The sequence below is a fragment of the Papilio polytes genome, unplaced genomic scaffold, assembly GCF_000836215.1.
Source record: "Papilio polytes unplaced genomic scaffold, Ppol_1.0 DF823901.1, whole genome shotgun sequence".
NCBI lineage: Eukaryota > Metazoa > Arthropoda > Insecta > Lepidoptera > Papilionidae > Papilio > Papilio polytes.
The window spans coordinates 1,077,792-1,093,051 of NW_013525303.1; the positions used below are offsets into that span (position 1 = coordinate 1,077,792).

The window sequence follows — 15,260 nt, forward strand, 5'->3', positions numbered from 1 at the left end:
AGGGCCAGCTCGGGTCAGCGACCAATACAGCATTGAGCTCCGGTGAACCCGTCAGGAACCAAAAGCCGATGTCCTCGCCTGGCTGGGCGGGCCGGATCAGACGCGTCGTATAGTGGTTAAAGGCATAGAAATCATACGAACCTGTTATAAAATAATTATTCTTTAATCAATAAATCCACCTTCACCTGTTTGTTTTTCTACATAGTGTCGTGATATCTGATTTTAGTCCCTACTTATATCTTTCATACAATCAATTCATATTTTCTTCTGTCTTTTACTTTGCAGCCAGTTATGTGCAATCTATACTAATGAATTGTTAGGGATAAAATTAATACCATGCTATAGAATTGGCGCAACTCTAGATTATCGGCATAAACGTCACGTCCCTAGCTGACAGATGTCAATGTCACTAGAAGTATGGATAGATTGGCGCGCATCCAGATTCCTGGCGAGAAGTGTTGCTCTGAGTTTAAAGCGACAGTATCAATTAAATAAGTTGTCTAAATTCTTAGTTATGTAGGATATTAGCAAGCTTTTTTATTTACATTTTTTTTAAATAAAAGCCCTACACTTACAATACGCTTTAGACTATGTATTTTCACGCTTTTAAACTTAGGGGTTAAATAAATTGGAAAATATGCATGCGGAAAGGGGACAAAAACTACACGCCAGCATCAATGAAGCAAGATTACCATGGTAACGATAATTGTTAGCCAATGTCAGCAATTTTGTTGTTCTCCGTGCATTTGTTTTTTGAAAACAATTGAAAACTAAACAAAAAACAATTTTACTAATATTATAAATGCGAAAGTTTAGATGGATGGATGTTTGTTAGAGTTTGTAGCATAAACGGCTGAACGGATCTCTGTAAAATTTGGCATAGAACACATAGGCTACTAACTTTTGTTTTTTTGAACTTGACGCGGACGGAGTTGCGGGCGAAAGCTAGTAATTTATAGTTTAATTTCAAGCGGTTTAACCCATACGGTAACAGCACGTTGTAATTATAATACCTCTTATTAATTGAATTTCTTCATTTGTGAAGCGTGGAAGTCTTGAGGAATGAAATCCTTGTTTCTTACTGTACTCCTCCATGACCTTTACAATAGATAGGGGCCATCCACCTTTCTTGGAATATATCGGATGAGAGTAACGTCCTGCCTATAAAGAAAAATATGTTTTTGTAATGAAAAAAAACAAAACATCCATACAAAATACATGGGAGGTTATTATTTTGTTTCTTTTTAATGTTATATTGTTTGGAAGTAGGTTCCGTTTATTATTAAACTTTTGCATGCATCATTAATCTACAGGGGAATGTAGAAATAGAACATCTCCCTATGCTATGTGTCCCCCCCTCCGGCAAATCATGGGGTAGTGCATGACTTAATACAATATAGCACTTACTGTGCTTACACATTGTGCACTTACTGTGTGTTGCAAACCCAATTCGGCTAGTTCTTCATCGGCGGGTGTTAGTGGTTCTATCCATAGTAGATTGTTAGCGAATGATACTTTACCTGCAAACAAAACACTTTAATAACAAAGTTGTAACATATTGCTATCCTATGTGTGAAAGTTTAGATGGATGAATGTTTGTTAGAGTTTGTAGCCTAAACGGCTGGACGGATTTCGATGAAATATGGCATATGTGTAGAAGATAGTCTGAAAAAATACATAGGCTATTCAATTTTGTTTTTTTTTCAATTCCATGCGGACGGAGTCGCGGGCGAAAGCTAGTATACAAATAAAGGAAATAATAGTACCCAGCCCAAAAAGTCCCTGATCTTCATGTAGGGCATAGAGCATAGCGGCATAGAGCTGCTCATAAAAAAGTTACATCCATCTAAACGATCGCATTTATAACATAAGTAAGATTACTTTAACTGGCAATTAAAAAATATAATCCTGTAGACTATACAGGACATAACATAAAAATTATATAAGATATTAAGAAAATCTATGTAACTCACCATGTTGCCGAGGTCGATAGTACTTCTCGTATATTCTGTAAGCTTTAGCATGAGCGATCAGTATGTGCTTATTGCATAGATAAGTGGCATAAATAGGTTCCTTTATACCGGGGGCTAAAATGCCACTGTTATATGCAAAATCGCAAACAGATATCGCCTCATTTATGGTTATCCAAATCTTCACGCGATCTCCGAAAAGGGAAAAAACGTAATTCGCGTAATCAGCAAAGTATTCAGCTATTAAAGGATTTGTCCAACCACCTGGAGCAATTAGAAACAATACATATTTCTCTCTCTCTCTCTCTGGTCACAAAGTTTTAAAGTCTTAAAGTAGAAGATTGAAAACGATCAAAGGGCCATTTTCGTTAGAATAGCGAAGCTAAAACCTTTAATGATCAGGGGATATACGAGTATGTACGTCTCTTTCCCCGTCAAATCCACTTAACACTTATATAAAATCACGGGAAGAGGAAGGGAATCAGTTAGTTTTATAACTCCGTGAAGCGCCCGCGGTGGATGTGGTAGAGCCCGCTTTGACATCACGCTCGAATGGGTCGGCTTGCCCAGCGCAATATCACAACCACACAGAAGTCTAGCGTGAAGTGGAAGTAATTCCTCGTAACTTGGATGAGTATGCTGGAGGTCCAGTTTAATTCAATTTTTCTACCCTTTTCTTATAAGGAAAGGATGGGATGAAAAAGTGGATTTGACGTTGGAGAAGAAGCGTAGAAAGGGAAAATATCCTCTTTAATAAGTCTCCACCGTCGACTAAGGGTAGGCAACTCAGCTGCAATACTGCGGATGTATACAAGCCGCGGTTGGTTCGCCATTTTGGAGGATACAGAACGCCGCTTTCTCGTATGCCACCTTATTGTATAAAAATGTTATGTGTGTTTTAGTGTACAACTAACCTAGGTCTTGTATAGGTTGTGGTAAGTCCCAGTGGTATAGTGTGACTATTGGTTCTATCCCTTTTGCTAGGAGTCCGTCTATCAGCTTGTTGTAATAGTTTTTACCATCTTCACTCTTATTGTTTACATACCCTGTTGGCAGGAGACGTGGCCAGGACACCGAGAATCTAAAAACTTTTTAATAAAAAAACAAAACCGACTTCCGAACAAAATACACTAAAAATAGTACGCTACGTACGTACGTACTCTAAAAAAACAGTACGCAAAAAGTAACGAAATAATTCCTTGAAAATAGTAAACCTTCCTTATTGTAGCTGTTATGTTTATATTGTACAATTACTTTGAAGTCGGTGTCTTTCAATGTAGATTCATTACTTAAACGTTACTATACTTTCAATTGTCAATTGTTATGGTAAAAATGTAGAAAGTCTTACGTATAAATATCACTGCATACCTCGGCTGACACCGACTTTAAAGTAATAATAATTGTACAATATAGACATAACAGCTACAATAAGGGAGGTTTCCTATTTTCAAGGAATTACTTTTTAGTGTAGTTAATGTTTTTAATGTATTGTTTGGAAGTCGGTTTTGGACCCATCAGGTGTACATCTTCAGGGCGAGTATTTAGTTTGCTTTCTTCGCGGTCGCGTCGCAGTAGTCGGTTTCGTCACCGGAATATCAAATGTAAGTTTAGCCTCCTTGGTCCTTAATTCGTTTAACATACGAAACTACACCATTACATGACTTTATTATTTACCGTGGACTGTTACAACGAAATTTACATTTAAAATCACATTGCTATATTATATCGTTCATTCCAATCTAAAGGAAGTTGGAATAAGCTAAAACTTTGAGATTATCGTCAGCTTATACCCTTTTTTTGCCGAAGGGGAATGCGTTACGCATACTCCGTGCCTCGGGGCAGGCACGAGAGCTATGTGGGACTCTCCCCATAATGGGGCATACCCACTAAACCCCTCCGTTCCCACAAACCGCCCCGGGAAGGGACCCTCGATGCGTCCCGATGAGTTGGGACGCTGCGCCCCAAGGCGCTCCTCGGTGGCAGCTTAAACCCTCTGCCGGGGCTCGAGCCTATTATTTAGTTCAAATTGAATGTACTTTTAGATTAATCTAATATTTACCTATAGAAGTGAAGTCCTATATCACTGGCTATGTCAATATCCGCCTGCCAGTTATGATAAGAGTCAGCCGCTATGTCTCCAGTTTCATCATTTTTTATTGCCCCAGGATTGTTGTGCACAAATGTGTCCCAAATGCTTACGCCTTTATCTAAAAAATAGCAAGTAAGGTCGGGATATTCTCTTGGGGTTTCAATCTCATTTTGTATTGTATTGTTCACAATCTCGTTTGATAGTTTAATAGCTCTCGCTCAAAATTAATCAAAGAATGTAATATAAATACCTACTTGAAATAATGGTTACTGCCTACTCTAGACTTAGCTTGTGCCATCGACTGGCCTCAAGACGGCCATGGTGTAACGTAGAATTTCTTTTCTCTTTCGCACGATATGCGTATTTACAAACACGCACACAAAACCATCTTATCATTTGAGTCAATAAGGCAAAAATTATCACAATCTATTTAACAGCGTATTTCCTTCCGTGTTGTACAAAAGTAAGTAAATAGTTTGTCTACGAAATTATTAAGATAACCTAGACACAATTTTTATTTAGTACAAGGTAACAAAAGAGCGAGTTGCCAACTTTCAATCATAACGCCATGATAATCTGTCTATACTTATGTTATAAAGAGGAAAGATTGGATTTTTGTTTAAATTGAAATAACTCAAAAAACATTGGGCCGATTTTAAAAATTATTTCACCATTAGAAAGGTAATTTATCTGTGAGTAACATAGGTTATATTTTATTATTACTAATGTTTAGGAACTATTAAGAAACAGCGTGTTTCTAGACGCCAGCGTTAAAAATTCACTAAACTTTAACTATTCTCGGCTTACTCTGCCTAAGCCGTTAGAGGTATATAAAAATAGTGTATGAAAGAATTGTAGATCTCAAAAAGTTCAACAGAAAAGTCCGCGATAGCATTTTTTGTATCTTTAACGGTTTTCCTACAATAACCACTTTTTTGTTTACAAAATGAATTAAAAACCGCAAGCTATTTGCGGCGTTCTTTTATTGGTTTCAATATTAATCCTTATCCAAATAAATGCGACTGTTATTTTTTTTTTTTTAGCCTTTTTATTCCAGTAACTGGACCCCATTCTGGGTATAGGCCTCCTCCAAACTTTTCCATAAGTCCCTATCTTTCCCTTTCTTCATCCATTCTTTTCCCACTTCTTGTACGATATCGTCTTTCCAACGTTGTTTTGGTCTGCCGACTTTCCTTGCGCCTGATGGGCCTGTCCATTTCGTGGTTTCTGTTGTCCACCTTCTGTCTGTGCAGCGTGCGACGTGGCCCGCCCATTGCCACTTTAGTGATAGTGCATGTCTTAGTGCATCTCTAATTTTTGTTTTTTGTCGTATCTTGACATTTTGCACTTTGTGTTTTTTCCTAATCCGTAATATGCTTCTTTCCATTGCTTTTTGTGTGTTTTCTATTTTTTGTTTAATATACTTTGTGTATGTCCATGTTTGGCATCCATATAATAGACATGGTAGGATACAAGTGTCCATCACTACTTTTTTCATGTTCATGCTATAGTTTCCTTTTAATATTTCTTTCAACGACCAAAATTTTTTCCATGTTAAAGCTATTCTTCTCGTAACCTCTTCTAAATTACTGTTTATGTTAAATGATACTTGTTTTCCTAAATAGATGTAGTTGTCAACATATTCAATTGTTTGTCCATTTTTTTGTATTGGTTTTTTGTCACTATTTGTCATTATTTTGGTCTTCATTGCGTTCATATCGAGCCCGACTTTTTTGCTTTCCTGATCAAGAGTTATTATCATTTCTTGTAGGTCTTTGGGTGTTTCCGCTACTATCGCAATATCATCTGCAAATCTTAGGTGATTCAGGTATTTCCCGTTTATTCTTATGCCTTTATGTGTCCAGTTTAATTTGTTAAAAATGTCTTGGAGAACAGCTATGAAGATCTTCGGTGATAGAGGATCTCCCTGTTTTACACCTCGTTCGATTTTGAAGGCTTCTCCACTGATTTCAAGTCTTACTTTGCTTGTGCTATTTTCATATATGTTTTTTATTATGTTAATATATTTTTTGTCTATTTTTAGTGAGTTAAGTGCATTCCAGATGGAGCTGTGATTGATGCTGTCAAATGCTTTGGTGTAGTCTATGAAAGCTATGTAACAGTCGCTTTACATAGCGACTGTTATTAGGAGAATTTAATGTAGATTTAAATTGTCTTTTACAGTATTTAAATTGGACTGATAGTTTACAAGATAACGCGAATACAAACAATAAGGGTAACCGAAAAATTAGTTTACAAGCTACCGGGCTTAGAAATTTGGAATCTTGCATCCGTAGATTTCTGTTATTACGTAGATTACTACTAAGTTACTACTTTTGGTAATAGGTTATAAAAAAGGGGCGAACGTAACTTTAGAACTTTCAAATTTCACGCGGACGAAGTCGCGGGCAAAAGCTAGTTTAAAATTAAGACAATACAATGTAGGTTAATTTCACTCTCACCTTAAGAACATCGAGTAAATAATGTAAATTTGAAAAACACATTGGTAAATTCCGGGAATCGATACCGAGACCTGCAGATTGCGCAGTCAATTGCTATAACCCCTGAGCAACCGACATATTTAACTATCTACAGGTCTCTACATATACATAATTAGCTGTTGCTGTTGGAGTTTTTATATGTTTGTATACTGGCAGGCAACACTGTACATACAGAGGATGGTTTTTAGTTTTAGAATAATATATTTCAAATTATAAAGAATTATATATTTGATGTTTTTATACGGAGACTTCACATCTCGACACGTACCAAGTAACATAGTAGGACTTATAGACTTTGTATAAAATATGGTTAAGATATTTTAAATATAATGATGATTAACTAGATGAAGAAAGTGTTTTAATAGCCCCACACCTCCAGAGCCCCGGACGGGCGAAAGTAACCGTCCAACAGATGCTCGCGACTTCGCCCGCGTTAAATTAAAGTATGTTACTAGCCGATGTTACTCGCAGATAAATTACATTTTAACGGTAAAAGATTTTTCCTCTTTAAAAATTATCAGTACGTTTCCCTTACCACTGACATTCCAAGCTCCTTCGATTTGATACGCGGCAGTGGCAGCACCAAATTTGAAACCAGTTGGAAATTTTCTCAGGTTTATGCACCACACGGTGTTTAAAACGCTGTAAGTGATAAGATGAAAGTAATTCCAATATACTCCTGAGGTCGGGAAACAACAGAGCCCAGCTGTTTTCTCAGAATTTTCCGATCATCGTACCCGTCTCGTGTTATTGCTCCAGCTTCGCACGAATGGGCCGGCACGCCCAGTGTCCCACGACCACACAGAAAACAGGCGTAAAGTGATGGAATTATTTAGATAACTGACTAGTTATAAAGATTTTTTAACAATTATGTAATAATTCTTACACATTCTGAAAGTCTTATTAACAAACTTTGGCAGAAAATATTGAACTACACGATGTTAACAGTTTCGTTCAACAGGCGGCCATAAAGAAATACCTACAAAACCTAAAGCCCGAAGCACGCTTAGTTTTATTTGTACATTCCGATTGTTCAGATTACAAAACCGGGATCTGTTCTATCTTCAGTTTTGGCTACACACGTTAGATTTATTTAACTATCTGATTGAGCAGATCTGATTTACCCGACGTTCTTACGGTGAAGGAAAACATCGTGATGCAACCTGCCCATATCGGCGAAGAAATTCAAAGATATGTGTGAAGTCAACCAACCCGCAGTGGGCCAGCGTGGTTGACTATGGCCTAGTCACCCCTTACTTAGGGTAGGCTCCGAGCCCCTCGGTGGGGACGTATAGTGAGCTGGTGATGATGATGATCCGACTGAGCGCGTGTAGCGGGCGTAATACATAAAAAATATCACCTTCTGTCACATACGCGCGAAAAAGAGCATCGACATTATAAAAATGTATAATAAACTATTTAATTGTTGCCTCGACTATTTTATTACTTTTCTATGATAAATTATGAACACAAAAATAAATGTCTAGACAAAGATAAAAAGAGGAAATACAAAAAAATTCTAAAAAGATTACAACGTACCTGAGCACTACAATGTTATAAAATAACATTATTCTGTTCAATATTAGACAAGGAAATGAATATTGTTACTAATTACCATATTTTTATATCAGTACCACTTGCAATTAAAGTGAACGAGACACTGAATTAAGCCTTGAATAACAGTTTTATATGTGCTAAAATATTTGCAGAGGATTTTTGATGTTTATCATAATAATCTATATAGTCACATAAAATCTTACTATCTGTAACCTTTACATTTTTCATAATCACATATCTTCACACACACATGATCATATTAGATGTGAATTTGAAGTTAGTTGTGTTGAAGCCGGAGTAACCGACAAGTTCAGTATGGCTTTGGACCTGCACCAGGGATCGGCTTTAAGCCCTTATCTCTTCCTCCTGGTTATCGACGCGTTAACCGTGGAGATCCAGGAGGAAACACCCTGGTGTATGCTGTTCGCCGACGACATTGTTCGTGTCGGGGAAGATGCGCTTGAGGTCCGAATTTATGAGAAGGGATGAATCGCATGTAACAAGACGGACGTTAATTATGAATATGGAGGGGTACATCGGTTGACCTAGAAAGAGATGAATGGATTGGTGACATGATCAAGAAGGGAGTGATGACTGAGATGACGGATGATAGAGTTATTTGGAAGACGAATACCCGGTGCGCCGACCCTACGGGAGTAGGATAAGGCAGGGGAGATGATGATGTTGATGATTATGATGTGAATTTTTGAAAGAATGTTTGTCACTTTATATCTCCAAAACTGCCAAAACCGTAATAAAACATAGTGGCACAGATGAAGAACACAGTCTAGAAGAACAATATGCTATTTACTATTTTTTTAATATCACACGGACGAAGTCGCAACAGCGAGTTTAGTTATAAAATATAGAAAAACGACTGGTTTCATGTGTTTATTTATGTTGGTTAATTTTGGAAAGGTGATTTTGGCGCGGTTTGTAGTCCATACCTAGGGTACATATGACAGACAGATCTTTCGATCGACTTTTAGATTCCTTAAGCTTAAATGGCATTATTGGATCAAAAATCACAACAGTAGCAGTTTTAGCAATAGTAGAGCCCGTTTTAACATTTTAGCACAAATTGGCCGGCTCACCCACTGCAATATCTCACACAAGGGCGGATCCAGCTTTGGCGCCAGGGGGGGGTCAATTAGTCGTGGTCAAATCAAGAGCTTGACCAACTAGCTCAGGGGGGTCATGACCCCCATGCCCCCTCCCCCCCTAGATCCGCCATTGACCACATAGAAGACAGGCGTGAAGTGCTGGCAATTCCGCGTCTAGTCTGATGAGTGTGTTAGTCCCTTTTGGTATTTGGAAAAGTGTAGTTGACGGTAGAGGAGTCGAATAGGAAGGGGAAACATCCTCTTTATGTGCGTCTCCTCCTCAGTCGATTTCGATTCGAACCCAAGACCTGTAGATTACAAGTCAAGTGGTTAAACCACTGAGCCACCGACGTTCCTTTATTACCTTCAAAGATGTGGTGACGATTATTCAAGGAATTTCAATGAAATATCATATTTTTATCACATTTTCAACCTTCATTCTACCTTTACCTATATTAATGGTATTTGTTATCATAGTAATGCATATTTTTATATCTTTATATTGTTTTACTGTAAAAAAAACTTATACATGAACACATTTTTGACAGTATTGAGCCCGCGTTGACATCTTCGCATGAATGGGTCGACTTGCCCGGTGCAATACCACGACCAAACATAAGACAGGCGTGAAGTGGAAGTAATTCCGCGTTTCGTCTGATGAGTGTGGTGCCGGAGTCCTAATTTGATACCCCTTTCCTTTCCCACTATTTTCTTATACGGAAAGGATGGGATAGGAAAGTAGGTTTGACGGTGGAGGAGTCGCATCGGAGGGGGAAATATCGTCTTTGTGTGCATCTCCCCCTACGCTTGTTAAAGGTAGGCAACGCATCTGCAATTGCGGATGTCTATGGGTAGCGATAGCTATCGCTTAGCTTTCTCGGTGAATAGAGGTAGCCGCTCGCTCGTTTGCCACCTTATAATATATAAAAAAACATATGATTCAAATTGTAAACGACCCCAGTTTCAGTACAATATGTAATCTTTCATACATTATCAATATTATTCTGCACTCATTCTCCTCTTACGCACTTTTGACCAACTTCCCAAAAGGAGGAGGTACTCAATTCGTCTGTATGTTTTTTTTTTTATTATGTTTGTTAATCTAGCGCTAACCCCGAACCCACCACTTATCATATTTGGACGGAAACTTATTTCAATCTTTTGCAGTATGCACAAGGAACGATTACTCAGAACATCGTACAATCTCATCATACTTCGACTCTTCCATACAATCCATCCATAGTTTCTTCGGTCTTCCTTTGCCTTTCATTAATAAATAGCAAAGTTGTCACTGAGTAACACAGACTGATTTTTTCCATTTTATAATTCCACGCGTACGAAGTCGTACATACAAATGACTCCTCTTTATGACATTTTTTATAACATAAGGTGGCAAACGAGCAAGCGGCCACCTCAATCCGCCAAAATAGCGAAGCAACCGCTGCCCATAGACATCCGCAATTGCAGATGCGTTGCCTACCCTTATCCGACGGAGGAGACGCACATAAAGAGGATATTTCCCCTTCCTATGCATCTCCTTTACCGTCAAATCCACTTCCCGTTCCCATCTTCTCCTTATAAGAAAAGGGTGGTAAAGGAAAAGGGACTTAAATTAGGCCTCCGGCACCACACTCATCAGACGAAACACGGAATTGCTTCCATTTCACGCCTGTCTTCTGTGTGGTCGTGGTATTACACCGGGTGTGCCGGCCTATTCGTGCTAAGATGTTAAAGCGGGCAATACCACTGTTAGTATAAAGTATATAAGTATAGATGTACATTAAAATATAAATTAATACAACATTGTACTATGTTAAATAAACCTTATGTAGTTAATTTAATCACAACATTATTTTTTTAAAATAAAGACATTAAACCTTATTGGATGTAGCAGGTGCCTTAAGATTAAACGTTACTTCCTCTGAAATACAATGTAATATGGCCGTGAAATTCCTCACAAATGTATCAAAACATTGTCGTCTCTGTTCTCTTCAATATAACCGACAAGGATGGCAATATGTTTTATACAAGTCTTTCAGTGGGAACGACTTAATTACATACTTGTAATACCATTAGTTATTTCCTTAATTTAATTAACTATTATGGTTTTTTCGCTGTGTTTAACATGAATAAATAATTTATTAACACCTTGTATAAACTATTTACACCGATGATTGCCAAAACAGATTTTAATGAATAAGAATTCCATGTACAATCGAGGAAATCCGAGGTGTTCCACTTCAGAAACCGTATCTTCGTTCACCTTGTTCCTTGCAAAGAGACCGTATCTTGTAAATAATGAATTAGGTAGTCGTTACTTGCTCAAACTATGGGATATAAATAAAAAGCAATAAAACGTGTGACTGGCCGACCTATATTCCTAGAGTTATTTAAAAGCTGCGTCCTAATATTCCGTGTAATCGTCTCTTCAATACAAAACGTTTAACGTGCCACTTTAGCTTCTATGGTAGTGCCATTTTCCCTGATTGTACATCCTTGCAGTTGCACGCTTAGACAACATATGCACAAAGTTTCTTATGGAGGTTTCGAGAAGTTTCTAGTGAATTTTTGTCAATAATATTTGTAAAACACTTTTACAGACTCTTCGACTATCTATACTATTATAATAAAGCGTAAATACATACTTTTTTGTTGCCTAAGATGTCATTGATTACAGCATATTTTTGAATAATCCTTTTATTTAGCAAAAAGCCCTATAGTTACGCCACGCCACGCTATATTTTCACGCCATTAAACTTAGGGGGTTAATATTTTGGATAAATACCATAATGTGGGAAAGAGACCATAAGTTGCTGCCAACATCAAGGAAGCAAGGCTGCTATGCTTTGTCATCATGTCGGTCACATTTGCAATTGATAATTTGACATATGTGAAAAATAAAATAAATTTTTCATAATTTCATGTGGATGAAGCCGCACAGGAACAGCTAGTATTGATTAATTAATTCAGATGGCGAATTGCTTTACAAATATATTTAATTGATTTCGATTGAGATTAAGGTTTTTACAATACTTCCGAAAAATATAATCGAAGGTAATAGAAGGTATGAATCCTACCTAATTATAATACTTACAAATCAACTGGCCCGGTGAATGAGGCGCTGTTTTCATAGTTAAACCTACAGAGCCGCAGACAATGATATTACGGTACAAGAGTCATGTCAAGTCCCTAGTTTATACATGACGTGTAAGCCGTATCTATGACGTGTAAGCCGTATCTGTCGCATGCAAAAAAAATGTAACTACCCAACGAGAATGTACAGGGTTCTCACAAACCAAAAGGTTTAAGAACCTGAAGGAAAAGAAGACGATATTGTGCTGTATTTATAATCAATAAATCAAATAAAATAAATAAATAAAAAAATCTTGTGAGAATTGTTTACATCGATACTAGGGAGCTAGTTTCACTTATGTCCACGTCAGATAAATTTGCGGGTCTATACCACTGGCACGCATGCCATAAATGGCACAAGACATTTTGGGGCCGTCAATAATTATAAAACACGACGAAATTTTTTTGAAGTATGTGCACCATGGAATTGACGTAATAATCGCAGTCAATTTGATAGCACGTCGCACTTTGATGTATGAATTCGCCACCCCTGGTCTACCTTTATTACCTTTGACAATAGTTTGTCAAAACCTCCATCTCTCGTTAGCACTCGAAACAATAACAACAGGAAATCGTTACATACTTCCTTCATTGAAAACTTTGTTTAATGAATTAAATCCTCTTTACTTATGTTTAATTTATTACATGTAAGTGTTAGGTTTTTTAATTACATGTTAATTTTATGTTGTATATAGAGAAATCTGATCAATATGCAATATGAAACCACTGTGGCAGGTTGTTTTCTGGTGAGCTTGATATTGTAAATTTATTTCGATTATAGAAACTTATCTTATTTTTTTTTCATTTTCATTTTTTTTCATTGTTTATTCCCTTTTTTTTAATCTATCAATGTTAAGTCACCCAACTTGTGTGTAAACACCTGTGTGTAAAGGGGCCAGCTGAAAACCAGCGCAGAAACGGCCTGCGCCGTCTCTGCATTAGCTGAGCTTGCCGCCTTTTGCCACATTTTCTTTTTTTTCTAGCTTTAAGGGTGATGTATGTAAGATTTCATTTGTAGCTTGTTTTTGTGGCAATAAAAGTCTTATCTATTTTATTTTTTTTATTTATCTTTTACAGTATAATTAGTAACTTGTAAAAATAAACTAACAAGATTAATTAAAAAGTTTATTTCTTGCTAACGCATGAGTTATTAAAGTAGGTAACATATATATTTCGTGGGTATGTTTTTATGCATTTCATTTTGTATACCTTTAGCCTAAACAAATGAATCCATTTTTTCGATTGAGGTGTACATCGATTTGAGTTTTTTTTTCCTGAATAAACTTGTATTTCTCAGTGCTTTGATATACACGGTGCGTGCCTCAGTCAAGTTTCCACCAGGCTTCAAGTTCGGAGCCGCCGCGTCAGCATATCAAGTGGAAGGAGCTTGGAATGTCAGCGGTAAGTTACATACTAGATTACATCTTTATATTTATTTAAGGAACAAGGAATTTCTTAAAGTGGAACACCGACAAGTGCCCTCACTGTACATTTAAAATATTACGTATTATATCAGATAATGTACAATTCTTCAACTAATTATGAGAGGCAAAATCGCAGGCAAAAGAAGCTGGAAGAACAAAGAAATCGTGGTTGTGAAATATTCAGATGTGGACGAATATTGCCTATATTTATAGGTACTAATATTGCCTATATTTACAGGACGAATATTGCCTATATAGGTGTTTTTAACACCTATTTCGTTTGGCACAAGACCGGGAAAAGTTCTCTGAGCTGACGGCCAAATTCCATTACTGGAGAGGCACTTAGAGAGAGAGAGAAAATATATACAATTGCTTTGTCCACAGACAAGGGTCCAAGTATATGGGATAAACATCTCCATGGCAACCCTGCTGTCATCACGGATCGTACTAACGCTGATGTCACCTGCGACTCCTATCAGCATTGGAGAGATGATGTTAACATTGCTGCGGATCTTGGGCTACATTTTTACAGGTATATTTTAATGTATAGTTATTAAGAGTTCACCTTTGACTAAACAATCCCAAAACTGTTTAGTCGCGCTTTAATTCCTGTGAGTTTACATGGAGATGCTTTCTTAATTTTAGTTGTGCAACTAAACAGTTGAATTGGCTACGAAACAATTGACAATCGCACAACCCGCTCTTATAATTTTTTTTTGTGCTTAGGTTCTCGATATCGTGGACAAGACTCCTGCCAACGGGTACAAGTGAAAGAATAAGTGAAGACGGCAAAGCTTATTACAACAAACTAATCAACGGTCTGCTAGAGAAAGGCATACAGCCTGTAGTCACGCTCTACCATTGGGACTTGCCACAGAGATTACAAGACTTAGGTAAAGTTTTTAAAAGTCCTTAAATATACGCACTTTTGGTTAATTTGTCTTGAATACTTTGCTCTAAGTTGAGTTATATTTTAATATTACTAATGTTATAAATGCGAAAGTTTAGGTGGATGGATGTTTGTTAGTTTGTAGCCTAAACTGCTGAACGGATCTCGATGAAATTTGTCTTGAAGAACACATAGGCTACTGTTTGGTTTTTTTTATAGATTCCTCTCCGAAAGCTAATATCACAAGAGGAAAGATTTGTCTTTTTGTATGTATAGAAATAACTCAAAACTACTGGGCCGATTACAAAAATTTTTTCACCATTACAAACCTACCTTATCGATGAATAACAAGCTCTCATTTTATCCACTATTTGTATTTATCTTTTAATTGGTAATAAATTTCAATTTCAATTTCAATTTCTTTGTTACTATTATTTTTAATTCCACGTAGACGGAGTACCTGGCGAAAGCAAGTTATAATAGATGAGCTATTAATTAAATTGATTACAGGAGGTTGGACTAACCCTTTGATCGCAGATTGGTTTATGGACTATGCAAAAGTTGCTTTTTCTTTATACGGCGATAGAGTGAAGAC

General features: G+C 37.0%; 2 protein-coding genes across 2 annotated transcripts in view; one reads left to right on the forward strand and one right to left on the reverse strand.

Moving 5' to 3' along the window:
* Position 1: 1 nt before the first annotated feature.
* LOC106102805 (myrosinase 1-like) lies at positions 2-8,202 on the reverse strand (the record flags this gene model as incomplete). The annotated part of the gene is made up of 8 exons (XM_013282390.1): positions 8,100-8,202; positions 7,096-7,202; positions 4,030-4,177; positions 2,885-3,051; positions 1,974-2,234; positions 1,432-1,520; positions 1,014-1,161; positions 2-141 (listed from the first exon to the last, which is right to left on the reverse strand). Coding segments are annotated over exons 1-8 (1,089 nt in total), but the record flags the coding sequence as incomplete, so codon positions are not given.
* Positions 8,203-8,432: 230 nt separating this feature from the next.
* LOC106102806 (myrosinase 1-like) overlaps positions 8,433-15,260 on the forward strand; it is a 13,545-nt gene continuing 6,717 nt past the window's right edge. The window contains exons 1-5 of the mRNA XM_013282391.1: positions 8,433-8,539; positions 13,650-13,753; positions 14,161-14,308; positions 14,503-14,669; positions 15,176-15,256. Of these exons, the coding sequence (XP_013137845.1) occupies positions 8,433-8,539; positions 13,650-13,753; positions 14,161-14,308; positions 14,503-14,669; positions 15,176-15,256 (607 nt within the window). The remainder of the gene's footprint in view (positions 8,540-13,649; positions 13,754-14,160; positions 14,309-14,502; positions 14,670-15,175; positions 15,257-15,260) is intronic.